This window comes from Pocillopora verrucosa, chromosome 10 (genome assembly GCF_036669915.1).
Source record: "Pocillopora verrucosa isolate sample1 chromosome 10, ASM3666991v2, whole genome shotgun sequence".
Classification (NCBI taxonomy): Eukaryota; Metazoa; Cnidaria; class Anthozoa; order Scleractinia; family Pocilloporidae; genus Pocillopora; species Pocillopora verrucosa.
The window spans coordinates 12453106-12479197 of NC_089321.1; the positions used below are offsets into that span (position 1 = coordinate 12453106).

At 38.2% G+C, this 26092-nt stretch overlaps 1 protein-coding gene and 1 long non-coding RNA gene across 2 annotated transcripts; one reads left to right on the top strand and one right to left on the bottom strand.

The window, feature by feature from the left end:
• Positions 1–529: 529 nt before the first annotated feature.
• Positions 530–15830, bottom strand: LOC131776237 (methylmalonyl-CoA mutase, mitochondrial-like). The gene is made up of 21 exons (XM_066173687.1): positions 15700–15830; positions 14530–14646; positions 14008–14139; positions 12353–12459; positions 11255–11333; positions 10798–10902; positions 9932–10066; positions 9570–9687; positions 9078–9289; positions 8293–8469; positions 8081–8164; positions 6892–6997; positions 6031–6122; positions 5333–5377; positions 4623–4697; positions 3669–3719; positions 3282–3383; positions 2711–2851; positions 2409–2536; positions 1724–1812; positions 530–1230 (listed from the first exon to the last, which is right to left on the bottom strand). The coding sequence occupies exons 1-21, from the start codon at positions 15760–15762 to the stop codon at positions 1151–1153; spliced, it is 2238 nt and encodes a 745-aa protein (XP_066029784.1). The 5' UTR covers positions 15763–15830; the 3' UTR covers positions 530–1150.
• A 3535-nt stretch (positions 15831–19365) lies between these two features.
• Positions 19366–21832, top strand: LOC136283956 (uncharacterized). Its single transcript, XR_010719006.1, has 4 exons — positions 19366–19492; positions 19602–19780; positions 20547–20953; positions 21677–21832. It is a non-coding gene; the product is annotated as an uncharacterized lncRNA (long non-coding RNA).
• Positions 21833–26092: the final 4260 nt, after the last annotated feature.

Consider the following 26092-nt stretch of genomic DNA (forward strand, 5'->3'; position numbering starts at 1 on the left):
AATGGCGAGTTCCACATAATTTACGTGGGATCTCGTTACATTACAAAGGGACGTGTAGTGGGCCTCTTTTTAGCTCACGACAAACCTTTAAATAAAGATTATTAATTTTTCTGCAACACTTAAATGTGTGAGTTCAAATGTCTTTGCCGTAAAGCCTATAGTGAATTCACTTTACCTATAACCTTATCAACGTATATGTTTGAGAGTGATTCGTTCAAATATTTTTAGTACCATTAACCCTAAAAAATAGGTTTTGGTTTTTCCCCCACGCTCCTCTTCTTTAAATACCCAAAACGGATACTTCAATTTTCTCCGTTACGCTTTGTAATTTTAAGGCTTTAGTATACTACTGTCTACCTTTTTTTTGCACAAAAACTGTTAGTTTCATTTCATAGAGTTAAACACATTTTTTGCTTTTCAAACAAACAAGAATGAATGAAATGTTAACAAGTTTTCTTTTTGTAGCATTGTCATTTGAGTCTCCTTTTCATTTACTCCATCTTCTTACCGCGCAGAAAATAGTCTCTCACTCATTCCTGATTTCGTTTTTTCGCTGAAATAGCTTGTCTGTTCATAGTTCCATAACATCATTGAAGTCTCTATGAGTGCTCCTCAAGTTTAAATTTATCCCTAGTCTCCGTTATTGATCTTTGAAAGCGAGAGAGAGATTGGAACGAGTCAGGGAGGTACGCGCGCGACCAAGAGTTCCAAGGGAAGGCGACCCATCTCTCTTCGCGCGCCTATCAATAAAAGGAACTAATGAGAGATCGCTGGGTACGAGTTCACTAACATAAATGCGTTGATTACTAGCTCTTTTTACATTTCGTATTTACAGTAAAAAGGTGTCATAACTTAATTACATTAATCAGCACTTAAAAGGCGGAACAACAAAGAATGATGCAGTGGGATGAGTTTAAGGGAGACGGCAACGCATTACATTTGGTGAGTTTTTTTAGGAAGGGTAACCCCAAAAATATTAAGATAAAGGGAGCCTGAAAATTTTGACTACCGAGGGATTTCAGTTTAAACGGGAAAATTCCCCTTTGTAACGCCACAGGAGAAACTTCAGTATTTTTTGAGACAACGTGACCCTTCATTTAGACATTTAGGCCTGTGTTATGAAAACCGGTCTAGAGTTTGGCTTGTTAGATTATGCAGCTGTCTTTTGGTCAGCATCATTGTTCTGAATAGCTTCTAGGACATCCATGGCCGCCGCTGGGATGCGTGTTCCTGAGAAAAGAACAATAAAGAGCAACTTAAGTTTGGACAGAAAATAGAGAAAATTGGGGGAAGGAAAAGGACTTGACGCAAAAATACATTCATGCTACATCACCACACCACAGGAGGCTTTCAAATAAGTGACGTGATCGAGCTATTATCAATTGAGTATTGGAAATTATCCAGGTGAGCATTGGTTATACTATAATTCGTTACATGATTGGTCTACAAAACCACATTCTCACTCACTCAAATGATTGCAAAAGAAAAACCAACTGCAACTTGGTTACTCGCGTTTTCCCGCGTTTAAACAATTTTCTTGTTTTTACTTCGAATTTTCTTGAGCTCTCCAGGATGCTTCTTTCGTTCTGATTCACTGCTGTGATTACTTTGGTTTGGTTTTAGAGCACTTAAACCAAAGGTGCTTTCTCTCTCTTTCTCACGCGAAACTCGTAACGTCACCGCGCAGTTTTCAACTCACACATGCGCCATCGCTTACACTCACCGGGACCGAAGATGCAGTGAACTCCAGAATCATAAAGGAACTGATAGTCTTGAGGTGGAATAACACCGCCGCAGACAACAACGATATCGCTGTAAAGAAATCAGCACACACAGACACACAAAAAACGTGATAATCAGCTGGTGACTATACTCAGTTTGAGTGGTACGATATCAATTAAACCTTTCAATCCTAAGAGTGACGGGCTTGTAATTTCTCCTTGTAGGATCATCCTTAAATCCAATGCGAACGTTGTGAAAATAGAGAAAATGATCACCTGTCTAAGAAGCTCCTGACTGTCAAACACTAGTCAATACTATAGGAAACGTACAGAGAACAGCGGCAAGAAAATAACTATTGATGTTATGGTGTAAATGGTTAAGAGTAGCTTTGTTTGAGCATTCAAATGATCAGAAACAGCCCAAGTTTTTTTTTTTACCCCCAAGAAGCTCGACCAAAATCTGCGCCAAATTGCAAAAAATGACGACTTTCTTGCAAACGATTCCTCACATTTAGCGGGATCAATTCGAGTTCTCTTTCAACATCCTCCTCATTTTGATTGGCTGTTGTGAAAGCCTCGACTTCAAGTATTCCCGAAACACGTTCAAACATGTCTAAAAGGTAAACTTTCACGATGACTCCCTCCCTTCCTTCACCCTCGCCCCTACCACAAAACCCTCAAACTTACCCTCTTCCCATCGACTTCATCTGAGATATTAATTCAGGAATCAGGGTCTTGTGTCCAGCAGCCTGGGAACTAATCCCCACAACATGCACATCCGCGTCCACGGCTTGTTGAGCAACTTCATTAGGAGTCTATGACGAGAAGAAGAGCAATTTGCTTAACACACATCATTTTCACTCAACTTAGGCATTCCTTTCCAGGGCATCGCCCCAAAGAGGTCGCCCACCTATAAGGAAAAATTCATGACCTAGTCTTTCTGGGCGGACTATCGAATTACTTGACGCATTTGGAGTAAGGCCACTCACCTGGAAGAGAGGTCCAATGTCGACATCAAATCCCAGATCAGCGAATCCAGTAGCGATAACCTTTGCACCTCTATCGTGACCATCCTGACCCATTTTAGCTACAAGGATCCTGGGTCGACGGCCCTCCTGTTCCACAAAGGTCTGGGTACGAAATAGCGATCACGCCCTTAATTTAACAATGTAAATTAAGCGTAGGCGTAGCCTACATATGTGCTCCAAATTCTAATTAAAACAGTCGGAAATTTAACAAGCTTTCGAGAAAGGTGACAACGATAACGGCGCCCCTCTCTCCAACTTGGTAAAGGTCCAATTCGCAGACTGGGTGTCTGAATGAAAGGCATATCGCTACAACGTCACCGCACGCAATGAGCCCGGTAAAGACCTAGCTTAGAATATACTTCTCTTTAGAGGCAAGATCTGAGGTATGATTCCTCAACGGAACTCATTACATTTTTCTCATCTTCCTTAATTTATACAGCATAGAACACTGAGAGGGCTACTTCTTGAAAGTCTGCTCGTGACTGTTTCTTTAATTTTTCCGATTTTCAGGCCATGTAAGACAGCAACTCACCTCAACTTTCTTCATACACTGGCTGATTTCATCAGATTCGCCAAACTCTGTTTTGTAGGCACCGCTGACCATGCGATCACTGGCGACATGCCTTCCAACAACCTTAAATCGGGAAGAAAATAAGTCTGTCTGTGTCTACTCGCACTTTATAAATCTTGTGACATTTCCATTCCGCTCTTACATGGGCGTTGAAACTTGTTAAATTTGGGTTCTCCAAATTTATGGTATGTAACTACAACGTAACCGTTGAAAAGGAGAAAAGGAACAAAGGCTGGACATGAAGGAAGCTGACTGACTCGTCTGGCAACTGAGGGAAATCGATGGCGTTCTCCGGCCGAGGACTTATGCGCATGGACGCACTAATTAAGTTCCATTTTCATCACTTACCCTTTCCATTGCCTCGGTAATCTCGCCCACGGTGCAACGAACCCTTGATGCCTTCAAAAACAAAGGAAAAAAGGCAAGAACATTTTACCTTTTACCTCCGTTGCATGTAATCATGCACACCTCAAAGAAATACAAACCGCCTTGCAGCAAAGTCAAAGAATACATGCGTTACAGGCAAGGTAAAAATTGCAATTGTGAAAACATTTAATACGTTTACTTAGCCTGCTGATAGACTCTTATTTTTATAGGGACCTTAAGCAGTCAGGACAGCAACGCTAAGGAAGAAGTTCTGCCCATTTCATCGTTTTTTCTAATTTTTCTGCGACGTCCTTATTGCCGAAGGTCCCTGATAGCGCTGCAGGACGCACGTTTCTCCGTTTGCAATAAGAATTGAGACAAGTCGGGGAGAAGCTAGCCGAGGGTCTGGCGCTAATAGTTATCCACGCTAGATCCCTTGTTGACCTCGCGCCGACTCGCGTTGCTCAATGCGAGTGCAAATAAATTGATGGGGGCCTGTCCGCCTGCTATTGTGTATTTGACTTCGAAATAGAGATAATCAAAGATGAAAGATCATCGCAAATATACACAATTTCAAGCAGTCAACATTAAACCTCAAAAGAAAATCAGCCTTGAAGAAGGTTTCAAACTATATCGCGGTATGACATCATTCAGGATGGGTTCGAATCCCGCTCCAGCTGAAATTTTAGTCGGGTTTTATTTTCTCAAAACCATGAAGACCTTTCACCAATAAAATAACTAATGTAAATGAGTATGAGCTCTAAAGATTTTTACAAGCCGCAGTTTGTGTTTCTTAAATATGTTCTTGTTCTATAACTCAAAGATACAGATGCTCTTGTCTGATATTAAACCAATCTTTAGTAATCAGCGTGCTTTGTAACACAGATTCGCCATTTACATAAGCTGGTCACCGAAAAGGAAACGTTGAAAGCTTACCTTAACAGCAAGATCAAGAAGATTCCCTTCACCCGTTTTGCAGCATTCTGATATGGCATTCATAGCAAGATTCACCTGCGGTGAAAAGAAAGAAAGTTTCAATGAACTTGTTTACTCAACTCTGCAAAGCAAAACGTTTAGAATAGTCAATTTCACAGTTACGGACTTGGTTGCCAAGCCTTTGAACAGGAGTGAGGCTCAGGGTGACCTTGTTATGATATGTCTCTGTCACAACAAGGTCACCTTCAGCCTCACTCCAAATCAAAGGTTTGGCAACTAAGTACACAACTGTAAACTGGCCTATTGGTGGACTTCCACACTAGATGTACGTTAACGAATAAAAAATTAGCAATGGATGCCACTCTTTCACATAAACGGGAAGATTTAATCTGGCCCTACGCACAATTTGTGGCCCAGTTGCTTGCAAGGGAAATTTTGGGTCACAAAGACTAGGTTCGAACTCTGCTTACTGGAGCTTGGACAGGTCACTCTTTCTCTCTCAAAGCCTTTCTCTACTTAGGGCACCAGAAAATTGACCGACATTCCGTACAGTGGGAGTGCCAATACTCTTAGCTGCTTTATCTAAGGAAACCGCAGTAAACTCCGACTTTTGAGCTCGGTTCGTAGGCAGACTATTTTCCAACTAAGGTAGAAACCGCTCTCTTGGGAGAATTCCGTTACTACTTAAAACAAACATTTCAAGTCTTCACCTCGTCTTGATTTCGTGTCTCCTTGATTCGCTTAATTTTCTCGAGCTGAGAGAAAGCAAATGCACCAAATTAAGAATAGCAAAAAAAAGGTTTCTACAACGAGTTGTTCGAAACTCGATTGAGACAAAATTTCAACTGCATAATAAAAAATTTGTAAATAAATAAGTACACATTTAAGTAATGTGATAAGTAAAACGTTACTTCGTCAAACTTTCCTAAAATATATTGAGGTACCTTCAAAGTTTATTAGGGAATTTAAGATGTAGGGGAAATTTCGCCTAAAAATAAACTTCCATTTCTACTAATAATTTCGCCAGTAGCTCAGTGGGTTTACTTTCTAAGTGTGCGCTAAACTTGAAGATTTCACTTAAGGTTAAGAAATGTACAAAGTTCCAAAACGCACGTGCTGAGCTTTTGTTATGCAAATTAAATCTTTTGTTTTGCTACGTTGCCCGTTGGTGTCGCGGTTGTGGTTTTTTTTTTCTTTTTCTCAAAGTCCCTATCAGTCAAGTCAAAGTTTGTCGAACCGAAAAAGCGAAAGATCTCAAGAAAAGCAACGCTTCCGCTCAACTCTCTTAGACTTCTTCTTGAAAACGTTCACGCTTCGGGTAAACCCTCTGATCCAGAACAAAATTATGCAAAGGAATTGGTTCATATTTTGAGAAAATTTAAGGCAAAAAATTAGTCTTGACAGATACCTGGCTTTCTCTCACTTTGGTGTTATCCACAACAAGCACGTCTATTTCTTCTTCTTTGGCCAAGCGGTATTTATTAACACCGACGATAGTTTCTAAGAGAAAAAAACTGATTTTATTCACCGATCGCGGCGAACTTGATCGCCGGCGAAAATTACCGATATCTGACATGCCAGACATCGGCGAAAATCGCAATCGCTGCACTGGGCACACGTGTGGCGATTTTCGCCGATTGCCGCGCTCAGCGTATAAAATTGCCAAGTGTGTCACTGACTTTAGAGAAATCAGTCCGCATGGCAGGCAATCGATTGAACTGGACGCGAGTAATTAAGACCGGCACTTGCAGGAGAAAGTTACGTGTGCTACAGGCGAGTAAAAGCCACAAGTATAGAGAAACATGCAATCAATAATTTCCATCGGTGCGTCACGACTGACAACCATGTGTACTTCGATGGGTTTCCTAAACTGTAGAGGGAACAAAAAGACAGCCTTCTCTTCGCTGATCTCCCTTGTCTACTAGGTGACATGCCAGACTTGGAGAGGAAACTGATTTTGCCACATTCGAAATTCGACAATGTAGGTGACTTAACACGGAAACAAAAAACGGTTTAAAGGGAATTCTACTCGGTTTATTTATCTCGCTTTTCAGTTAATTTTTAACAAGTCTGTACCCATCACCTATGCCTATAAAACGTTAGGTAAAGAGAAGAATAAAATCATATGTCTAGGATTCTTGACGGATTTGAAAATCAATTGTTGCGAAAAGTTTCTCAAAATAAGCGAATCAATTATTTCTACCTGTATTCAAATCTTCAGAATACAACCACATCAGCACATTCGACCTCCAAGATGTTCAATAGTTACCTGATCCCGAGTCAATCCTTGCCTGTCGCTTGGCTGCACATTCCTCAATTCTCAGTTTCGGCATTCCAGCAGCAACAGCTTTAGCCATACCTCCCATTTCTTCAACCTGGTTATCAAATTCTAGCAGTAAACTGTCTTATTTTATTAACAAGGTCCGGAAAAAAATCATTGGGTGAGAGAATCATTGTTGTTTAAACGCTTCATTTGGGAACTTGGGCTTCAACTTATATCACTCCACAGAAAGTACAATTCAACTGTAACCATAACATCAGCTACATCTTACTATAACAGCGCATGCCACAAACTATAATTCATCCCGTTTTTTAGGCTCAGATTAATTAAACCTGCATAATTTCGGGCATAATGCCATGGTCAGAGTATCGAGAATGATGCCGGTATATTCACAAAAATTATTCAGCAAAAACCTGTTAAAGTACGTCCCAAGTACTTTCACAATGAAGTTTTCAGGGTCGTTTTCAGCATATACGTCTCAAATGCAGTTTCTAGTACTTTTCTGTAACTTTTTTAGGGTAGGTTACTTTATTGAATGCCAGGTTACCACCTCACGTACTTAACTAGAGATAGATATGTTTAGCCCTGAGAATTAATTCCAATAAAATGTTTTGTTCTACATTTCAGTGAGGCCCTAGAAAGTTTCAGGGAGGGAGGGGGGGGGGACTCTTTAACGCTCTTGAATTGAGGTTTTAAATGGAGGTTGATACAAAATCATAATCAAAGTCATAATTTTGAGGATAATGCTATGTTTTCAGGGGGTGACGCTCAAAAGCGTAATGCTAGAATTTTTGAGCATTGAGCATAATAAATCTGACCGCACCGCTTTTCCTCATATTATGTTCCATGATTATAACTACACTTTTTCGTCCCACTTGCCGAAAACCACTTTCTCCCGCAGTTGCCAAAAGCCACTTTTTTTGGCGATTGCTAAAGGCCACTTTTCTCGTGCAAGCCTGGAATTTTTCCTCCGTTTGCTTAAAAGCTATGCTGTTTCCTTCTCCCTTTTTTCCCACGCTATTTCTCTACAGCTTTCCACAAGTCACAGTTTTCCCGCGCTATTCACAAGTAAAGTTCCTTACCACCCTGTTCACATATTCACGTTCAGCCCCGCACACGCTTTACGCATCCAATGACTACTACCGTTTCCTTCTGGCATAGGTCTTAAATTACTAACCTCGTTAATAACAGCCAGGCCTTTTTCGTATATCTCGTCTGTGAGACACTCCATCATGTGTGATCCACCCCATGGGTCTGCAACCTAAGAAAAAAAAATTCAGGTGAGTAACGATGTCACATTTCTTTATCTTTACATCTGAGTTAGAAAAAGTTCAAAAGAAATCAGTGAGGACAATTCTTGATTTAAATGGAAAATCAATTGAGGATTACATTAGGAATGCCAGACTCCTCTTGAAGAATGATCTGTGTGTTACGAGCAATCCTAGCACTGAAAGGCGTGGGTAGTGCCAAGGCCTCGTCGAACGAGTTGGTATGCAAGGACTGGGTTCCACCAAAAACAGCTGCCATCGCCTCAATTGTTGTCCTGATGATGTTGTTGTATGGATCCTCATTGTAGACAAAAATAAATAAACACAGTCTCGCATATACTACATCTCAATTGAGGTCCACTACATCATATCAATTTTAACTTGTGGATAGTTTGAGAAACTGCATTTGTGGAAAAAATGACCCGTACAGTAGTTCATGACAAATTTGGCAACTGCATTTATCCATTTTTCCTGATCCTAAAACAATTATATGGAGAACGCGGCAAGAAAACCTCATATTTTTTGTCTAAATTGAATTTATTTCTCGAAGACAAAAAGGCGTTTGTAAACAAAACGTTCAACCTTTAGGAGAAAATGTTTCTCCACAAAATCGAAAGGAACTTGGTAAGAATTTTGTTGCATGATTCTGACATCATTTTGCGGAAAAAATGCGAAAAAACTCTATTGACTGGTTCTTGCTCTGAATCTTTCATTTGAGCCGTCTGTTACCTTGCTAAAAACAACTAAAAAAGTACAACAAAAATTAAGACGCTACGCTAATGGAATTGATAACTAAATCATGACCAATGAAATTGAGTTACTGTGTTTTGCCCTTGAGATAGCAGTCATTTTTATCACTAACAACCGCTTTTTTGGGGGAAAAAAATGTGTAGAGAAATTCACTACCTGCTCAGTGAGAGACCAGCCAGAAGTCTGGGAGTGAGTCCTCAACATGCAGGACTTCATATTCTTTGGTTTGAAATTTTTCTCAATCTGACGAGCCCACAGTCTACGGGCAGCTCTCATCTTTGCTATTTCCATGTAGAAATTCATCCCAATTCCCCAGAAGAAGGACAGACGGGGTGCAAAACTGTCAATGTTCAGTCCAGCTTTGAGTCCTGAAAGAAGATGGCAAGTCAGAAGAGTGATGGGCCACTGGTTTCATAACTTTATGTAAGACAATGAAAACATTCCACGGGAAAACAACTAGCTTCAACCCTAAAACACTATTCTCTTGCTCTTCATTTTAGTTATTATTATGTAATACTTCAAAGTCTTTAGATGACCCCTGCAGACACACCTTTAATCAGCAGGAAAAAATTAAAAAGAGCTTCCATCACTATACAAAGTACATGACTCCTCTCTCTGCACTTTACTCTACCAGTGTTCTTCCCTTACCTGTTCTGCAGTACTCCAGGCCATCAGCTAGAGTGAAAGCCATTTCCAACACAGCATCTGCTCCAGCTTCTTGCATGTGGTAGCCAGAGATGGAAATACTGTTATACTTTGGCATGTTCTGTCAAAAAAAGAAGTATTGGAAAAAAAATTGAAAATAAGTATCAGGATGGCTATGGTGACAGTCAATTTACCCTTAAATACTATTACCAGTAGCAAGCAAGGCAACATATGACATCTGGTGATTATCATTCTACTCTTCCCCTTGGGATAGGAGACTGATGTTATCTACTTTAATTGACTCCCATCATTAATCATTCATTCAGCCGAAAGATAGACATTTTACACCTGCATGTTCTATGTACCTGTGATGTGTAAGAGAAGATATCCCCAATGATCTTCATGGATGGTTCAGGAGGAAAGATGTAAGTATTGCGTACCATGAATTCTTTTAAGATATCATTCTGGATAGTCCCTGACAGCTGCTCTTGTTTTACTCCCTAAAAGTCAAGTCGCAAATGTAACAAACTTCTTCTAAAAGATCTCATTCATTATAATTAACTCTAGTTTACGCTGTGAACTTTGAACTTAAAGTTGGCTGATGGCAATTTCCCCAAAAAATGTATCCTTGAGGAGATTCGGAGTAACCTTGTGATGACGTATGTATATACAATGTACAGGTCTTAATTATTTTACTAGCTCTAGAAGCATGCAATGCAAGACCAATCCTGTATTCTAATTGATTAACCCTGCTGGTAAAATGGGCCAGTCTTACCCACTGGGGATAACCTGCTTCAATCTTGCAAACATGACAAAAGAGCTTGTGGCTGGTTTAAACTCTCTATTACCTCAAGGTAACTTGATAATGTTCCAAGAAAAAGTTTTCGAGAAGTTTTGACACCAATTAACAAAGTCACTTACACATCCTTAGAGAGTCAAATCAAAGAAAGCAACAATTAGAACATGTTCCTGGAACTTGTCCATAACTTTGATGGCATTATCCTTTTATTGTATACTGTGACAAAATGCTTTAATTATTGAATTAGCTTGTTTGGCTATAGTGGCCCCATGTTGGCCTGTCTCATGATGTGGAAATTTATTAACTTCAACTTTATTCCCCATCCATAATAACACAAAAAAGAACTTAGCCAACACCCAAGCCTTTGGATTCCAAGCTTGATCAATTACACAATGACACTTAACACTGTATACAATGTGTCATAATACTTACTTGTTCCTCCGCTGCCACAATATACATTGCCAACACTGGTAAAACAGCACCATTCATTGTCATGGAAACTGACATCTTATCCAAAGGTATACCGTCAAATAGCATCTAACAAACAATCAATACTTTTGTTTACTGGTAAATTTGCTTACATTTGTATTTGCAATCATTTCTTAAAATGTTAATGATATTTGTTTTCACAATGTTTTGAATCTGCCTCCTTCCTCAAGATGCCACCTTAAAATTGATGGATTCTGCCAATGCATCTACATCATTATTGCTGATCAATTCACTTCATGCAATGATTTATTTTGGGGTTTGGAATTGTTCACCTTGAATATACTGCCGAGCATGCCACTGCTTGTGACGAAGTGTTCAATTGTAGCACACCAGTGAATCACAACATGATCTGAGTGGCAATAAAAATGCAAACATCATATTTGAATAAGTCAATATATACCTTCATGTCTTCTACTAAATCCACTGCAACTCCAGCCATTCCAACATCACCATGAACCCTTGGGTTGTCTGAATCATAACTAAGATAAATATCGAGATGTAATCAGAAAAGTTCCAAATTCCTTGATTGTGATTGGTTTTAAAAACTTTTTTTCCTTTAAATAACTTGCCACCACAAGTTGTTGTTTAAATCAACCAATCACATTTAAAATTGTAGTTTAAATCAACAAATCATAATTATGTTTTCAATCACCATAGAAACAGTGTATAGACTCCTAAATTGGGGCTTTTCTTCTTTTCTCAGAAATTGTAATTTTTATGTTGATTAAATGGTAATAAGACTTTGTGCATTCCAATTTAGTCTGTAATTATACTCCTGATAACAAATCAGACTTCTGCTGCATGGTTGTCCAATTTTGCTATCACTCATATGATTACAGACTAAATTGGACTCCACTCAGTCGTATTACCATTACTTACAGTCGTATTACCATTACTTAATGTTTTGTTTACAGAGAGAGACCTGGGTCAAATGCTAACCTTAAGAGGTGCAAGACCACGTGTAACAAAATTTAATTACATTTGCTTTAAAGTTTCATGTTATGCACAAGAGACAATGATTTACTCTAGAATTTCTCAGTGCAAATATTGTGCCAGATCTACCTTTAGCCAGTTTTCAGTTTTAAGTGCCATTTTGCGGAAAAACTTGGACAGATACAAGTCTTTAGCATTTGATCATGTCTTAGTTCTTTAATTTGCAACTGTTTTATACCCAAAATATAGGAAAACATGTAATCTCCCTTTATTAATGCTTCAGATTGTGTCATTACTAAATCACTACTGAAACTTCCAAGTCTTTGTGACATGTTTTCTCTTTTAAAATCGCTGTTTCACATTCCTCCTTGGTCCAGTTACTGTACATGCTCCTTTCTCTGATGGGTTTTCTGGACTGGTTTTCTCCATAACAAAAGTTTCATTGAGGAGTAAATTGACATACTCTATATGTAATTTGATACACTCCAGGCAATAATGTGACTGAATTACATCTATATACCATTAAGTGTCTTCATTCATTTATCTATAGATACAATTTGCTCACCCTCTATGTGTAGCAAGATCAAATGCGACACTTAGTCCCTGCTGTCCAGCCTTTATATTGTCACGGTAAAACTTGTTACTTTCCTCAACAGTACTAAAACCTGCATACTGCAAACAGTAAAGGAATTTCTTTAAAATAATTGGCTTTAATTAACTATCAGCTGGATTAATTCACATATCATGCTCTTTATTTCACTTATCTCCCCAAGAGTAGACTGGGCTGGCCAACATGATTGATGAAAGAAGTTTTCTCAGTTAAATAAATAAAGTGAAATAAAAACAATTTTGCTGGCCAGATCTGATAAGATCTAATTATAGGGATCTCAACCTCAGGATTAGCAGGGTACTTGGTGGTGGAAATCAAAGACAATCTACTCAGGGATTTCTTTTTGAAAACACTGAGTTGTATTTAACCGTGACCTTTCCAGATACATGCATTGATCTCTGAGAATTTTAGAGGAACACTATCTATCTTCTAAAATAACAATTTCAATCCCAATATTTGATGTTTCATTTTTTATGGTAAACACATACAGAAAGAAGAAATTGTGATATTCTCACAACTTCAATTTAGAAATTGTCTTTATTGTGTCTGAAAACTTTTACCCCTAAGTGTAACTAGCATGTAATTTCTCCTTACAAAATCACACCAGAATCAAACATCAAAGTTGCAAGAATCAAAGAAATGATCACTAACTTAAGAACCTCTTGATTGTTAAACAAATTCTCCTTGCCAGCACCCTGGGAAATGTATAGTGAACAGTATGGAGAATATGCATGCTGAAGTTAGGGTGTAATGGCCAAGCAAAGCTTGTGTAGCCCCTTACATCTCCCTTGATCTACAGCCTAAGCAGGACTGCTTAACAAGGGTCATTTTGAGTCAACTGATAAATTAATGGACTATATTTCCACTATTCCCAGTAACAGTACCACTCTTCAAGAGATGTGGTGACCTCTTGGTGCAAGTTAACCCTTTAACTCCTAGAAGTGATTCACATGTAACCTCTCCCTACAATATCCAACCACTATCCAGCATACAGGTAATGAGAATACTCAAATGTATCAGGTAGAAGTTGTTTTCTTAATCTAACACCAAATTCTTGCAGCTAATTTACAAGGACATGTGTTGCAGCTATTGGGGAGAATTAATTTAATCAGATCCTTGCAGTTACAAGCCTAAGGTTGATTAGATGTATTATATTCAGTTAGAGACCCAAAATCAAAAGGTCCAGGTTTGTGCCCAGATGGAAGTCACAGTTTTATATCTTACCATACCTCTCTTCATCAAGGAGAGAAAATGAGCAGAAGAAGGAGTAATACTCCATTTTGTCTCATTATTACAGAAACTGAGGTAAGCTCTGGCAGCTGTCAGAGTCTGACTCACTTAACCCTTTAACCCCCAAGAGTGACTGGCATCTAATTTCTCCTTACAAGATTGTCCCTGAATAAAACACTAAGGTCATAAGAACAAGGGAAATGATCAACAACTAAATAAGCTCCTGATTGTTAAACAAATTCTCCTTTTCAGAACCTTGAAAAAAGTGTAGAGAAAGTATGGAGAATATGCATACTGATGTTAGGGTGTAAAGGTTAAATTAGAATTACACCTTACACCTCACCATCTTTCATCTTCTGTGAGGTCTTCAATTAACATACCTGTCTGATGGTCCATGGCCGGTTAGTGTACATGGTAGGGTATGGTCCCCTGGTAAATGGAAAATTTCCAGGTATTTCTTCCTCAGAGTGCTGTGTGTCTGTTTTAGTATACACAGGTTTGATATCAATACCCTGTGTAAGGTGGTAAATATCTCATTAATCAGTAGTTTCACCATTATTTTTCATGAATCATGGAAAAAGCATTGTTTATTGCAAGCCTTAGTAAAAGACAATCTACTACTAATTATCTGCACAGCCCAGTCGGCACTTGCTTTGTTGACTTTAGTAAGTCTATCTTGTTTGTCGTTTGTCATTAAAAAGACATAACCATAAATGAAAATATTAAAGGGCCACAACCAGGAAAAAAACATTGTAAAAAATTTTCTAAGAACAATCTCTTGCTAAAATGATTAAATAGCTCAAAATTTTTAAATTGTTTATACCAAAGGTTGTTCTTAAAAAAGTTTTTAAACCACAACAGTTACTCTAACTATTATTGCTGGTTATTGCTGAACCAATTACCTCAGGAGTATGCCATGTCAACTTTTTTTCTGGATCAGCACCTTTTAACTGCTTCTTTGCCAGTTCAGCCCATTCTGGATGCAAGGGCTCTCGATGAAGAGAGCGTTTTCCTACAACCTAAAACACACACAGTCTACATTAATTGCACTTTTTGAACAAGTCTACACCTGTGTCTTTGAGGATCTATAGAGCAAACTACCATATTTAACCCTCCTCATCCAACAACCTTAGTAGCCACTATCTCCAATTTAGAGGGTTTGTTATTCTTTGAAGGACAAATCTTGATGCAAAAACATGCTGTTGCAAGCGGTGAATGGGGCAGGGAAGGGGAGGGGGGGGGCACCCAAAACACAATACTTTCCACAAATGTGACAAATGTTTCAATGGTGAGAAGATGTTATGATAGTTAATAATGGTAATAGGACCAGGTGGAGTCCATTGCTTAGGGTTAGTAATCATATAAGTGATTAACAAAATCAGACAACAGTGAAGGGGGAGTCCAATTTGTCAATCACTTGTATGATTACAGACAGAATTGGATGACATGAAGTCCTGTTACCAATTAATCATAACCATTACGATTTCCAAAAAAAGATAAATTAAGGACCAACATCTCAAGTTGGGACAATGTCTAAAGCAAAAAATTTGGAAATATCCCAGTTTTTTTTTTGGGTAAGTGGTTGTTGCTATGGTTATTGTGATCAATTCTGTGATTGGTGGATTTAGCTGAGTGTACTTAGAATGATTGGCTGCTTCAACTGTCTGATTACAGGCGTCTGATTACAGCCAACTGTCTGATTACACTGCTGATGCACCAAAGCTTTTTTTGTATGCAGATGTAAACTTTTAGCAAATCCACGATTAAATTTTAGCACGGTACCCTACGATCAAAACCTATCAATAATTTGGACGAAGACTTTTAAGATCTAATGATCGCACGTGTAACGAAACGATTTAAAGTGTTAAATAAAAATCGACAGGAAAGACCCTAATCTCGTAAATATTTTCAAAACAAGCTCTGAAAAACGAAACATCTCTAGCTACCTTTCGGGAAAAGAACTATAATGAAGAATTAGTCTTTCAGACGAGGGTGAATTTCTGATTATGTAGGTCACATCACGTCTTTCGTTCATTTGTTCTTGAAAAAATTAGTCATACTTAAATCTTCACCTGGTATGCTGTTGACAGTGGAATAAAAACGCTTTTACTTCCAAACCTCGCACAGGTCAACATGATACTAAGAGCAAGCCGATGATTGTTCCCTTTTACCAAGCAGACGTCATCATTAAGCTTGCGATACATGAGTTACAAGAAGTATAAACTGAAAAAAGGCACATACAGCTGGCCAACATGTGGCTCGTGTACTGCAGAATGTCACGCAACAGCCTCGATCATTGCAAACAGAAAACATGTGCAGAAACACGACAGGGCACAAGAAGAGCAACGACGACGGGAAGTTAGAGACCATACCGGTAAAAGAAATTTACTCCAGCAGTAACAAAAAAATTAAACATGGGAGCCCCTAGTTTTTCTTTGGTCCTGTGAACGTGTTGTGAAAATGTTCCTTGAAACTCAGTTTTTCTGTTTGATTTCCATATTTTTTAACTGTTTATACTAGGATACAATGGCCCACGGCTATTTATATATCCAGCTTCTTGTATATGTGTAGGCTTCTTTTTGCTTTTCAAATTTCAATTGTCTTCCAAGAACAAACCGTCACGAAAGCACTGGAAACTAGTCACGAGATGCGCCCTGATAGTCAATGGCGTACACTGTTCACGTGACTTCAAAAAATGAGCGGGAAATTTGACGCCGGCGACGCAGCCTGTCCTCAATCTCGATGATTCCTTTTTCAATTTTCGTTGCTTGTTTCGATGGATCCTTTATATATTTGGTTCAGATTTTTCCTACTTAATGAAAACAAAGAGCCATATGGCGTTAAAAATTGTTGAGGTAAGACTGTTGCACAACCATTGTAATAAGTAGGGTAATTTAGTATTATTAACTGGGTTGATAACGTAAATTTTACTTTTCTCTCTGGGTCCCGCTTCCTTTTCCAGTTGCTTCTGCACTTCTCTTAGCGTCGTGGCTCTCTTCAACTTGGAACCCTCATGAACAAAATATTCCGGGTAAGAAATGCATTGCTTTTATTCGACTGCCGTTTGAAAGGGTGAAAAAAACTCAAGCATTTTGGGTATCAATTAAACTTTAAAATCAGCAATATGATCGTGCCCTCCTAAGTGGACCTAATACCAACCGCACTTACGTTAAGGACTGTCAAATCTTCAAAACAGAGATTTCGTGAGAATTATGTTAACCACAATGTCGCGGAAACTTCGTTTATTTATTTAGCTCTTTTGCTGTATTTTTTTTGTAATCTGTCAGAGAGTTTAATTTTGGTATGGTTGTTCATAAAGACCATAACAAGAGGCATCAAGGGGGAAAAAAAGACTGGTCACGATATAGAACAGAGGAATCGTGAAAAATCGAGTACTTTCAGCCATGAACTGGAGGTGGAAACTATCTATATCGTTATGCTAAGACTGGAATGAATGTGTAGCAATTAGAATTTGTATTTCTATTCATTGTCAAGAAACTGCGAAACAGATAATAACCTCACAGCACAACAGTGTTGTCGGCAGGGTCCCTTACGTTGTGCGCAGTCTTTCGCTTAACGAATTTAGCGCATAAGTATTCAAGAAGGGGACAAAGTTTCAAAATCCACCCTGTTTGTATCATGAATTTCACAATACAGTTCAACCTCAAGCGTCTGTGGCAGAGATATCTCAGAAAGACAACGCGTGCGTAGTTGTGTGAATAATTTCCGTGTTTTAAGATAAGAAGTGTTTTCTTGTCTGCCTAAGGAAACTAGAACTGTCATTACTGGTTTTAGTTGTCTTGCGCGTTAGTGCGGAACTGTGCTTGTCCCACTGAAAAGTGTCCGAAAATTTGAAACTCAGGAATTTGTGTTATTTTGCACTCGCTGTGTGGTACCCTTAAATTTCTCCAACAGAATTTTTGAAAAAACTAAATAACAAAAGTTGTTTAACTATATCCTAACAATATAATTCTTTTTATCGTGCCACTTTTGGTGTCAATTATACCAAAATATGAGCGTTGTTACAGGGAAAAGTGCTGTGTTTTTTAATTCATCCCGGACATACTGGTTAATTCCAGTACGATGACGATTAATTATCGTCATTGATAAAGACTGTGATAATGTCAATAGGAAGTAGGACTGTCAATATGAATGCCAATAGGAACCTTTTAGAGCCCATATGAATTCAATTTGTCTTTAACAACAATAAAGGGGTAAGTTTCTAAAGAAACTGTGGTGCTGCGTCGGTGGGAGAGTATAGCAGGTAATTTAGTGTTAACAACTGGGTTGAAAACGTAAATTAGCCACCCTTTACGGTGGCTAATTTACGTTTTCAACCCAGTTGTTAACACTAAATTACCTGTCTTTAACAACAGACTGAGATAAAAGCTTAATTTCTCGGTAGTTCAGTAGGCAGAGTCCATTCTTGAATACTTGAGAATGCACTCGAGCGTTATTTCTCATTACCTTAGGTGCGATTGTTTTCAATATACAATTTTAGGAAATGCTTTTCTCCGCAGGGAACTTTAGATGACTCTTAAGGTAAAACTGAACCGATCATTGAAATCTTTAAACCTACTCTTTCCTAATATGTATTACTTTTTTGCTGTTCTTTGTCATTTAATATCACCACTGAGAGAAACCTAAGCCCCCGGCTGTCTTGCATTGCAATTGATACGAAGGAATAAACATGAAAACACCTACAAAAAACCTAATTTCAGCTCTCGTTTTGCACCGAATCAGAAAAGGGTTGTTTGGTTAGGAGAATTTGATATTTAACCTCTATTAATACGGCAACTTTGAAAAATTTGAGGGGACGGCTTACGGAATGAATCGAGGAACTGTTTTAGGGTCAACCATCTCGTAAATCTTGAAAACTTCCCTAAAGGTGTCCACATTATGGAGCCCAATCAAAGATAAAGTTCTTTCAGAGCTCCTACGAAAGAGACAGAATCGTTAAAGTGGTTTGTTATGTTCTAAAAACACTTGTAGTAGTTGTGAATGGAAGCAAAATGGTGCGCATGTTCATCAACCTATAGACGATATAACTGTTTCTATTACCATTTCAGTGGGTGAAATTGGATTCGTGTTCATAAAATTCCAGTATTTTTTTCTGGATAAACATTGTGGATTGTACCTCTCTCCCTCATTGAAGAAGCATATCTTTGCGTTAATCATATCAATCAAAGTTTTTAAGCAATACAATCGGAAAAAAGCATTCCAAATTTCGCCTGTTTTGATTTTTCCGGTTTTAGTAAAGCGAATTAAAAGGAAAACCTCATTTTGAACGGCCCAGAGATGTGGCTGGGCATTAAGCTTTTAGATGGATTGCTTCTACAAGAACCCCAGGGTTAAATCAATTCACTTTTGTTGACTTTGTTTATTGTGCCGAGATACTCCAACTGTTTACACAAATAACACTGTTATATTAAAAAGAAGGACTGAAAAGAACGCACCCTGCTGAGAATTTCTGCGAAAACACAAAGCGTGAAAAAAAGTGTTCTTCTCAGAACTCAGGAGTCTGATCATTAAACGGCAGGGTCTCTTTCCTTTTGTTTTCGAACAGATAGCAAGTCCAATAAAGCTGTCTTGCGCCGCTCACAGCTGGGCTCGGAGACAAGTAACTATAGCCGATCGATATAAGACCTTGCAAGGTGGTTACTATTCAGTTTTTCAACCGAAAGAGAACTAGATCCAAGCCAGGTATCTTTGACAATGGATTAAAGAGAGTACATTTCCAATTATCCGCAAACATGCCTGACTCAAAGGAAAAGTTTATAATTTTCGTGAGAACAGGAGGAAGAACTTCAATTCATGCAATCACTGAGGAAGTTGGCATCGGCTCAAGTATACAAGTCTTTTTAGGTGGGCTTTTCATGAGTCTACGTAATATTCACGAATTTGTGTGTTTGCTCGTTTAAAGCGTGAAGTTAGAGCCCTTAATAAAACATACTTTCCTCTTCTTTTTTCATAGAATCATCTGCGGGTTGATATCTGCATTAAATAATCATATCTTCCCATTTCTTTCCCAATTTTTCAAAGAGGAAAGAGACATGAAGATAAATGAGAAACAAAGACCACCGGCTTTGAAATGGTTTCATCTTTTTCAGGAAATCAATTCCACAAAAGTTCTACGGAAAAATCCATTGAGAAGTAAGAAAAAGAATGAAGCAACCGTCTTGTTTGCCGATTATTCCCGTCTTTCTTGCGTTTTATCTTGCGCCTTGTAAATTCACCTTCTTATGTCACCCTCATTACATCTAGTGTTTATGATCATTTTTTAGCTAAAGGAAGTCCAGTAGCTCTCCGTGCTCGTCGAAATATATTGAAGACGCCTTGATGGTTTAAGTTATTTATCTATGAGCTAACATCATTTTCTTCTTAAAAAATAAGTTTAAGAAAATATATAAATGTCTTTCGAGTAAAGCACGAGTATAGACATGAGTAGCCTACAAGTCAGCCATATCAGTTTTGTTTCAGTATTTTTTTTTTAGACCACAGAAACTGGACGATCTCATCCTTCTCGTCTCCATCGCCCCGACGATACAATCGAAGTATCTTGAATTGTACACATTTTGGTGGTTAACTGGCTGACTGACTCAGGACTAACTGACTCACTTCAATTCTATTATGTAAAGGTCCGAAATTGTTGTATTTTTGTAATAGCTCACGAATAAGCGGCAAGTACCATTTGGAGAGTAGCCTATAAGTCAGCCATATCGGTTTTGTTTCAGTATTTTTTTTAGATCACAGAAATTGAACGATCTCATCCTTCTCTTCTCCATCACCCCAACGATACAATCGAAGTATATTGAATTGTGTACATTTTGGTGGTTAAATGGCTGACTGACTCAGGACTAACTGATTCACTTCAATTCTATTATGTAAAAGGTCCGAAATCGTTGTATTTTTTTAATAGCTCACGAAGAAGCGGCAAGTACCACTGGAGAAATTAAGTGCGGAAACGGCACAGATATCGAGTTACACTCGTTATCCCTGATTTCGATATGTGGAGTGACGCCGATGCAGCCACATGGGAGTTGAAACATAGCGGAACTCCGGACACGGACTGTCAGCCATCATTTACATCTGTAGCAGGTAAAGTGAAACATGGTACATTCAGTGCCGATGAATGCAAGACCTCATTGACAGAGAACGTCGACGGAATTACTTTGAACTACGAGTTTAAGATCCAAGTTAGTGCTTCTGGTAGTCCGACTTTTCCATATGACCACGAGTACACGATAACATGTACGTATATCAGGGAAAAACAGGGTCTTCAGGCCAGCTTCCTAACTCAACATTCAGTCACTGAAACTGGCACTGGTGAGTAGGGATGATTAACAGCTTACGCTAAAGTTAATTCCCCTTGGGCAAAGTACTGCGTTTCCTGCTGATAGCTCAGTGATCTGTGATGTCACTTGGAATGGTAATTTCACAAAACTCCATTGCATTAATCTTATTTCGCAATTGCATGTCGCAGTTTATTTTTCTTGGGTATATCTTTGGTCTCATTTATCCATATTTACTGATGTATGTTTTAGCTCATCTTTATCGATAATTTGAGTAGCTTTGCTTTATTTTCTCGGTTATCCTACTAGGATTAATCTCCCTTTGTTCATGAGTATTCATATTTTTATATCTACTAGATATTATAATTCACTCTCATGACGTTTTTACTCTTTTATATCATTATTGATAAGTGTGTAAAGTGGTCCGCTTCTTTGCCCAAGCATGCAAAGCTCTTTATCAGAATATGTATGTACGTGACGTATAGATGACTCAAAATGAGAACAGGATAACCATATAAGAAGGGTGTCAGAACGTGTTCACTGTGAATAGAAGTTAAAAGTAAGAAACTGACCACAGATTCAATGCACAGTGTCCATAATAATGATTTCGGTAAGCAGGGAAGTTGAGTCGCAAATAATTCCCTATTCACACCAAAGCGCTTCAGGAAGGGAAAGATATTTTGACATGATACTGATAAGTTGGTTACAAATTGATTTATAGATGATTCACTAAAGAGAGGTTTCTATTTACATTCAGCTGTAGAGAAAACGACCAAAAATCCTTGGTGGATGACCCTTCTTTCTGTGATGGTGATAATGAAGACGAATTTTCATTTCGAGCTTTTTGTTTCTCTGGTCAGACGGAAAGTCAAAAAGTTGTATTTACCGTCACAACCAAGGTTTGTTATAACGGTTCTGCTGGGTGCAACTGCACTTTCGGTGCTCGAAAAAGACGCAGTACTTTGAACGAGACCTCGAAAACCTTGTATTACATTAGACCTGGTCCTTTGGCATTTTTAGAGGCTGGCGAAGCGGAAGAGCAAGTTTTTATCTGCTTCTCTGTTCAGTGGATTCGTTATCATGATTTGGGCTATAATGGCAAACAAAACATCGGTCTTTCATTTAATTACCTACTTGATTTGGTTTCAATATTTAAAGAAAATGCAAAATAAACCTCCTTTTTTGAACAAAGAAAACTCTCGGCAAAAAACTACGGTTTTGCACAAAGTCAAATAGGGACGAAACTGACGTACTAATCAAAATCTTAAAAGCCGTTGCTCGTTGGGTTCAATTCTTTTAGTGCCTTTTATAAAATCTAACCTTGGCCGTGGTGGGCGTGCGTTCGAAAAGTTACAGAGAAAGGCTGCCATCATCATAAAATCATGCCTTCAGGCAATTTTAAATTGATCCTTCTGAACACGAAAATCGAGCATTTTTGGAACCACACTAAGCCATTTAAAAATTCTCAAAAATCCACTTTTTTACTTCTTTGATATGAAAACTCATTACAACCAAACGGTCTCGGTTGCAACGGATCTCTTTGCGGCACCTTTAATGAATGACCTCTTCGTCTCTCAATAAGTCATCTCAATCTCCAGAAATGCAATCTTGCACGCATAAGAGGCTAAAAAATTTCAGGTGAAAATAGAGTCTCTATGCTTGACAATTAACTGGAAACAACTCATTTTCATATCAAAAGGCACCTTTGCTTGAGGCATCTTGGAAATGGTTTAATCTGTTTATTACGACAACGTTAGATGGACATGTTTGCGTGGCGTGAGCTGCGGGGCCATACTTCATATTAAGCTTAAATCATGGAATGATAATATAGTAACGACGATAAATATGAATTCAAAGTTAGGAAGGCCTTTAGTTTGAGAAAGAGGGAGATAACAAAGTTTTAAATGGTATTCTTTGTTAAATTCATGCCTCTACCCTCTTTATGAGCTAGAAGCAATTCTTTCACAATAAAACCTTGACTTTGTAATATCCAGTTTCTCTTCTGAGATGGCGTTTCCTTTGCTCAGTGACCCCTTTCTCCATTAATTTTCTTCCTTGGAGTGTTCCAGACAATTGCGAAACCTTCTAGAGTAAAGTTTAATTTACAAACATGACGCTATCGACAATACTGATCCTAGCAGTAAGCAGGACGCGTATCATATGAACTTCGTAATCGACGTCGCACACCGTAGAGTCTCTGTGGCTCCGTGGTAGAACATCGGAGCGCGGAATCCGAAAGTTTTAGGTTCGATTCCTCATGGGGGCTCGGAATTTTTTTCTTTGTCCCACCCTCGTGACAAAACGAAAAGCATCTTTCATTAAGTGTAATTTATTCGTAATCTAATTGCGACAAGCAAAAGATTCTACAGGAGCAAGGTGAAAGTAATTAAAGTGAATAATTACTGTGGGAAAATTTTAACCATAGAGCACCTGTGAGCTAGTTAGGAGGTAACATAACTCAGCCTCTGGTTCTTCTAGTCTCTTCTCTTGATATCAGCGAACACATCTAATTTCCGCCATAGCTGTTAACTTGTCCCCTTTTTCTAAGCTATTATGAAGGTTTGAATATTTCAAATGAAGGGTGCCTTTATTACTTTATTTTGCTTTGATATAATTTGAAAACGAGTCTGTGTTGCAACAAGACTTTCAAAGCACCACACGGAGTCATTCAAAAAGCATTCCGCAGCCCGGCTCTAAGTTAATTTAGTCTGTATATTCGCGAATACATATTTCGCATTTCTTGACAAGCTTGGATGTTCAGTGGACCGCGGAACCTGCGGAACCCTATATTCTTTTGTAAAATGATAGTAATGAAATAAAACATAAAACTAAAAAGATCTTAAAACTGTTCGAAAGTTCGTCTTCGGGTATAAAGAAGATCACTTTAAATGAAAAATATGTTTTAATTGTCCTTGACGTCCAACTTTAACTTTGGCGACATTCACCGTACAAGGGCCCGGTGTGTAATGTCATAGGGAGCAAATAGCAGTCACCTAACTGAACCATAACGAATTAGTTGCCAATAATCAGAGCCCTTTACTAAGCGCAATGGGTTCTGAGATTGCCACGGGGCAAACATTGCAAGTTGTTAAAAAGAAATCTATGGCGGAAAGTCATTTCAGAGTCCAAAAAAAAAGATCTTTGAGAGAATTCAGTGCTTTTTTGCAACCGTTTTATCAGAAAAGGATTAAAGCAATGTTTATACGTGGGAAGTGTAAGTTTTTGTCTAAATAACCATGAAATATGCGTTAAAATCTACCGGTAAAGTTCTCTCCTTGCGTAAGGTTTATTGTGAAATCGACATCTCGTAATGGTCTTGAAATATATCGAAATTAAGTAATACTCGCAAGTATGTAACCAATTCAAGCTTTTTCAGTTGTAAATAAGTGTGTGCAGTCTACTTCTGGCTTATTTCTGAGCTCGTAAACACAAATATTATTGGAAATATGCCTCGTGGCGATCATTGTGCTGTGTGGGGTTGTAACAGCGATCGAAGGTACCCAGAAAAGCAAAGTATTCTTTATCACGTTGGAATATTAAGATTCTATTACCCCCAGAGTATCTCGCATTTTAGCGAGTTGTCCATTTCGACGTTTTCAACTTTCATAAGACAACTCGCTAAAATGCGTCCTTTTCATCAAAGTAAGCGGTCAGATAACAAGCGTTACGCTGTAGAAGTAAGGTGAGGTATTTTTTTTGAGAATTTGACGTATTATTTTATTCCTGAGGGCGGTCGTAAATATGCCCATACAAACTCTTATAATTCCGCCATGACTGTTATTGCGCAAGATGACATGTCACAGCTGGAGCTTGGGCCGCCTATGATAAAACAAACTATCTGCAGAATCTCTGTTAACGACTTGTTTATTTAATAATTGGCCATTTTAAAATTCCAGTGAAACATCTTCCTTTCAAAGGAAGGCTAAGTTCAAGGACCTGTCTCCGGAAAGTCTATCTAATATGCATGAAAATAAACAAATTGTTATTTAAACAAAGGCATGGCACTTTACCTGACAGCCACGCTTCGCATTGGGCCGCGATCACGGAATGGTTATTTAGTAAACTTATGGAAAAACTTTTTAGGGAATCGTTTATTCCAGAAAGGAGAAAATTTCAGATAGTAATATGGTTCTTGGTATGTTCAATTGGTATGTTCCTCGTCCGGTCTTCTGCTATTTCCTCTTATGTAACCGACTCAAACTGGTGCCACATCTAAGCTACGAAATTTAAAACATGGAATCTCATCTATTTTTTATTTTTAATTGGAAGTATGTTCCAAAATCCAGTGTATTATTTTCATTTTTTTTTTCATCAATGAGGCACTGCAATTAATTTGGTCCACTAATTAAATGATACATGATGCTTCGTCCCTCTTCTACTCTAACAAATGGTTTTCAACTACGACTTCTACCAGGTTTCGTTTCGATGTAGTACCAAAATAAAAGAGGTATTGTGATTTTTTCAGCTGTCTGTCTATTTGTGGCATTAAGAAGGACTGTTCTTACATAAGTTTGCTCTAGCTATCTATTTTTAGCAACTGCTCCAGGCCCGAAAAGCACGCTTTCTTGTTAAGCCTGTATAATGAATTGGCCGATTACTCGAGAGAAAATTTTCAGGAGTAGCATTTTTTGATTATTTAATCATTTCTTAATTGGATAAACGACAAACCCCTTTAACTACGGAATTTAAAACCATCTGCACGGCTTTTTCACTTCCTTTTTGAAACTTATCTCCTCTTTATACGGCGAAACTTTTCAGCATTTTAACAATCCCAAATTTCAAGTCATGGTATATTCTGCAATATCAATTTTCATTTCTCTATCAGCTGTTCGTGAATTATAAAACTGTATTACCTTCGGAAAAATCTAGTCTAGAAATTACGTAATGGAATTTCCCTGAAGGCAGGGAAGTGAATAGGAATAAAAAAAGGTTTTTTTGTTTCTAGAAGGGAACAGTGGTCCTTTTGTTCAATTTACCTGCTGTCTTGAACAATCACGAGAAGTTGGAAAGGTAAGATGACATTACAATTCTGTTGAAATTGATTCTAGAAAACCCACATCTTTAAACAAATCATTTTCGTACTCGTTTACTATCGTGCCGTGTGTTTTCAGAAAGTTCATTAAAATAACAGTTACCTTGGCAACAGATAGTTAGAAAATTGTTCCCTGTCAAT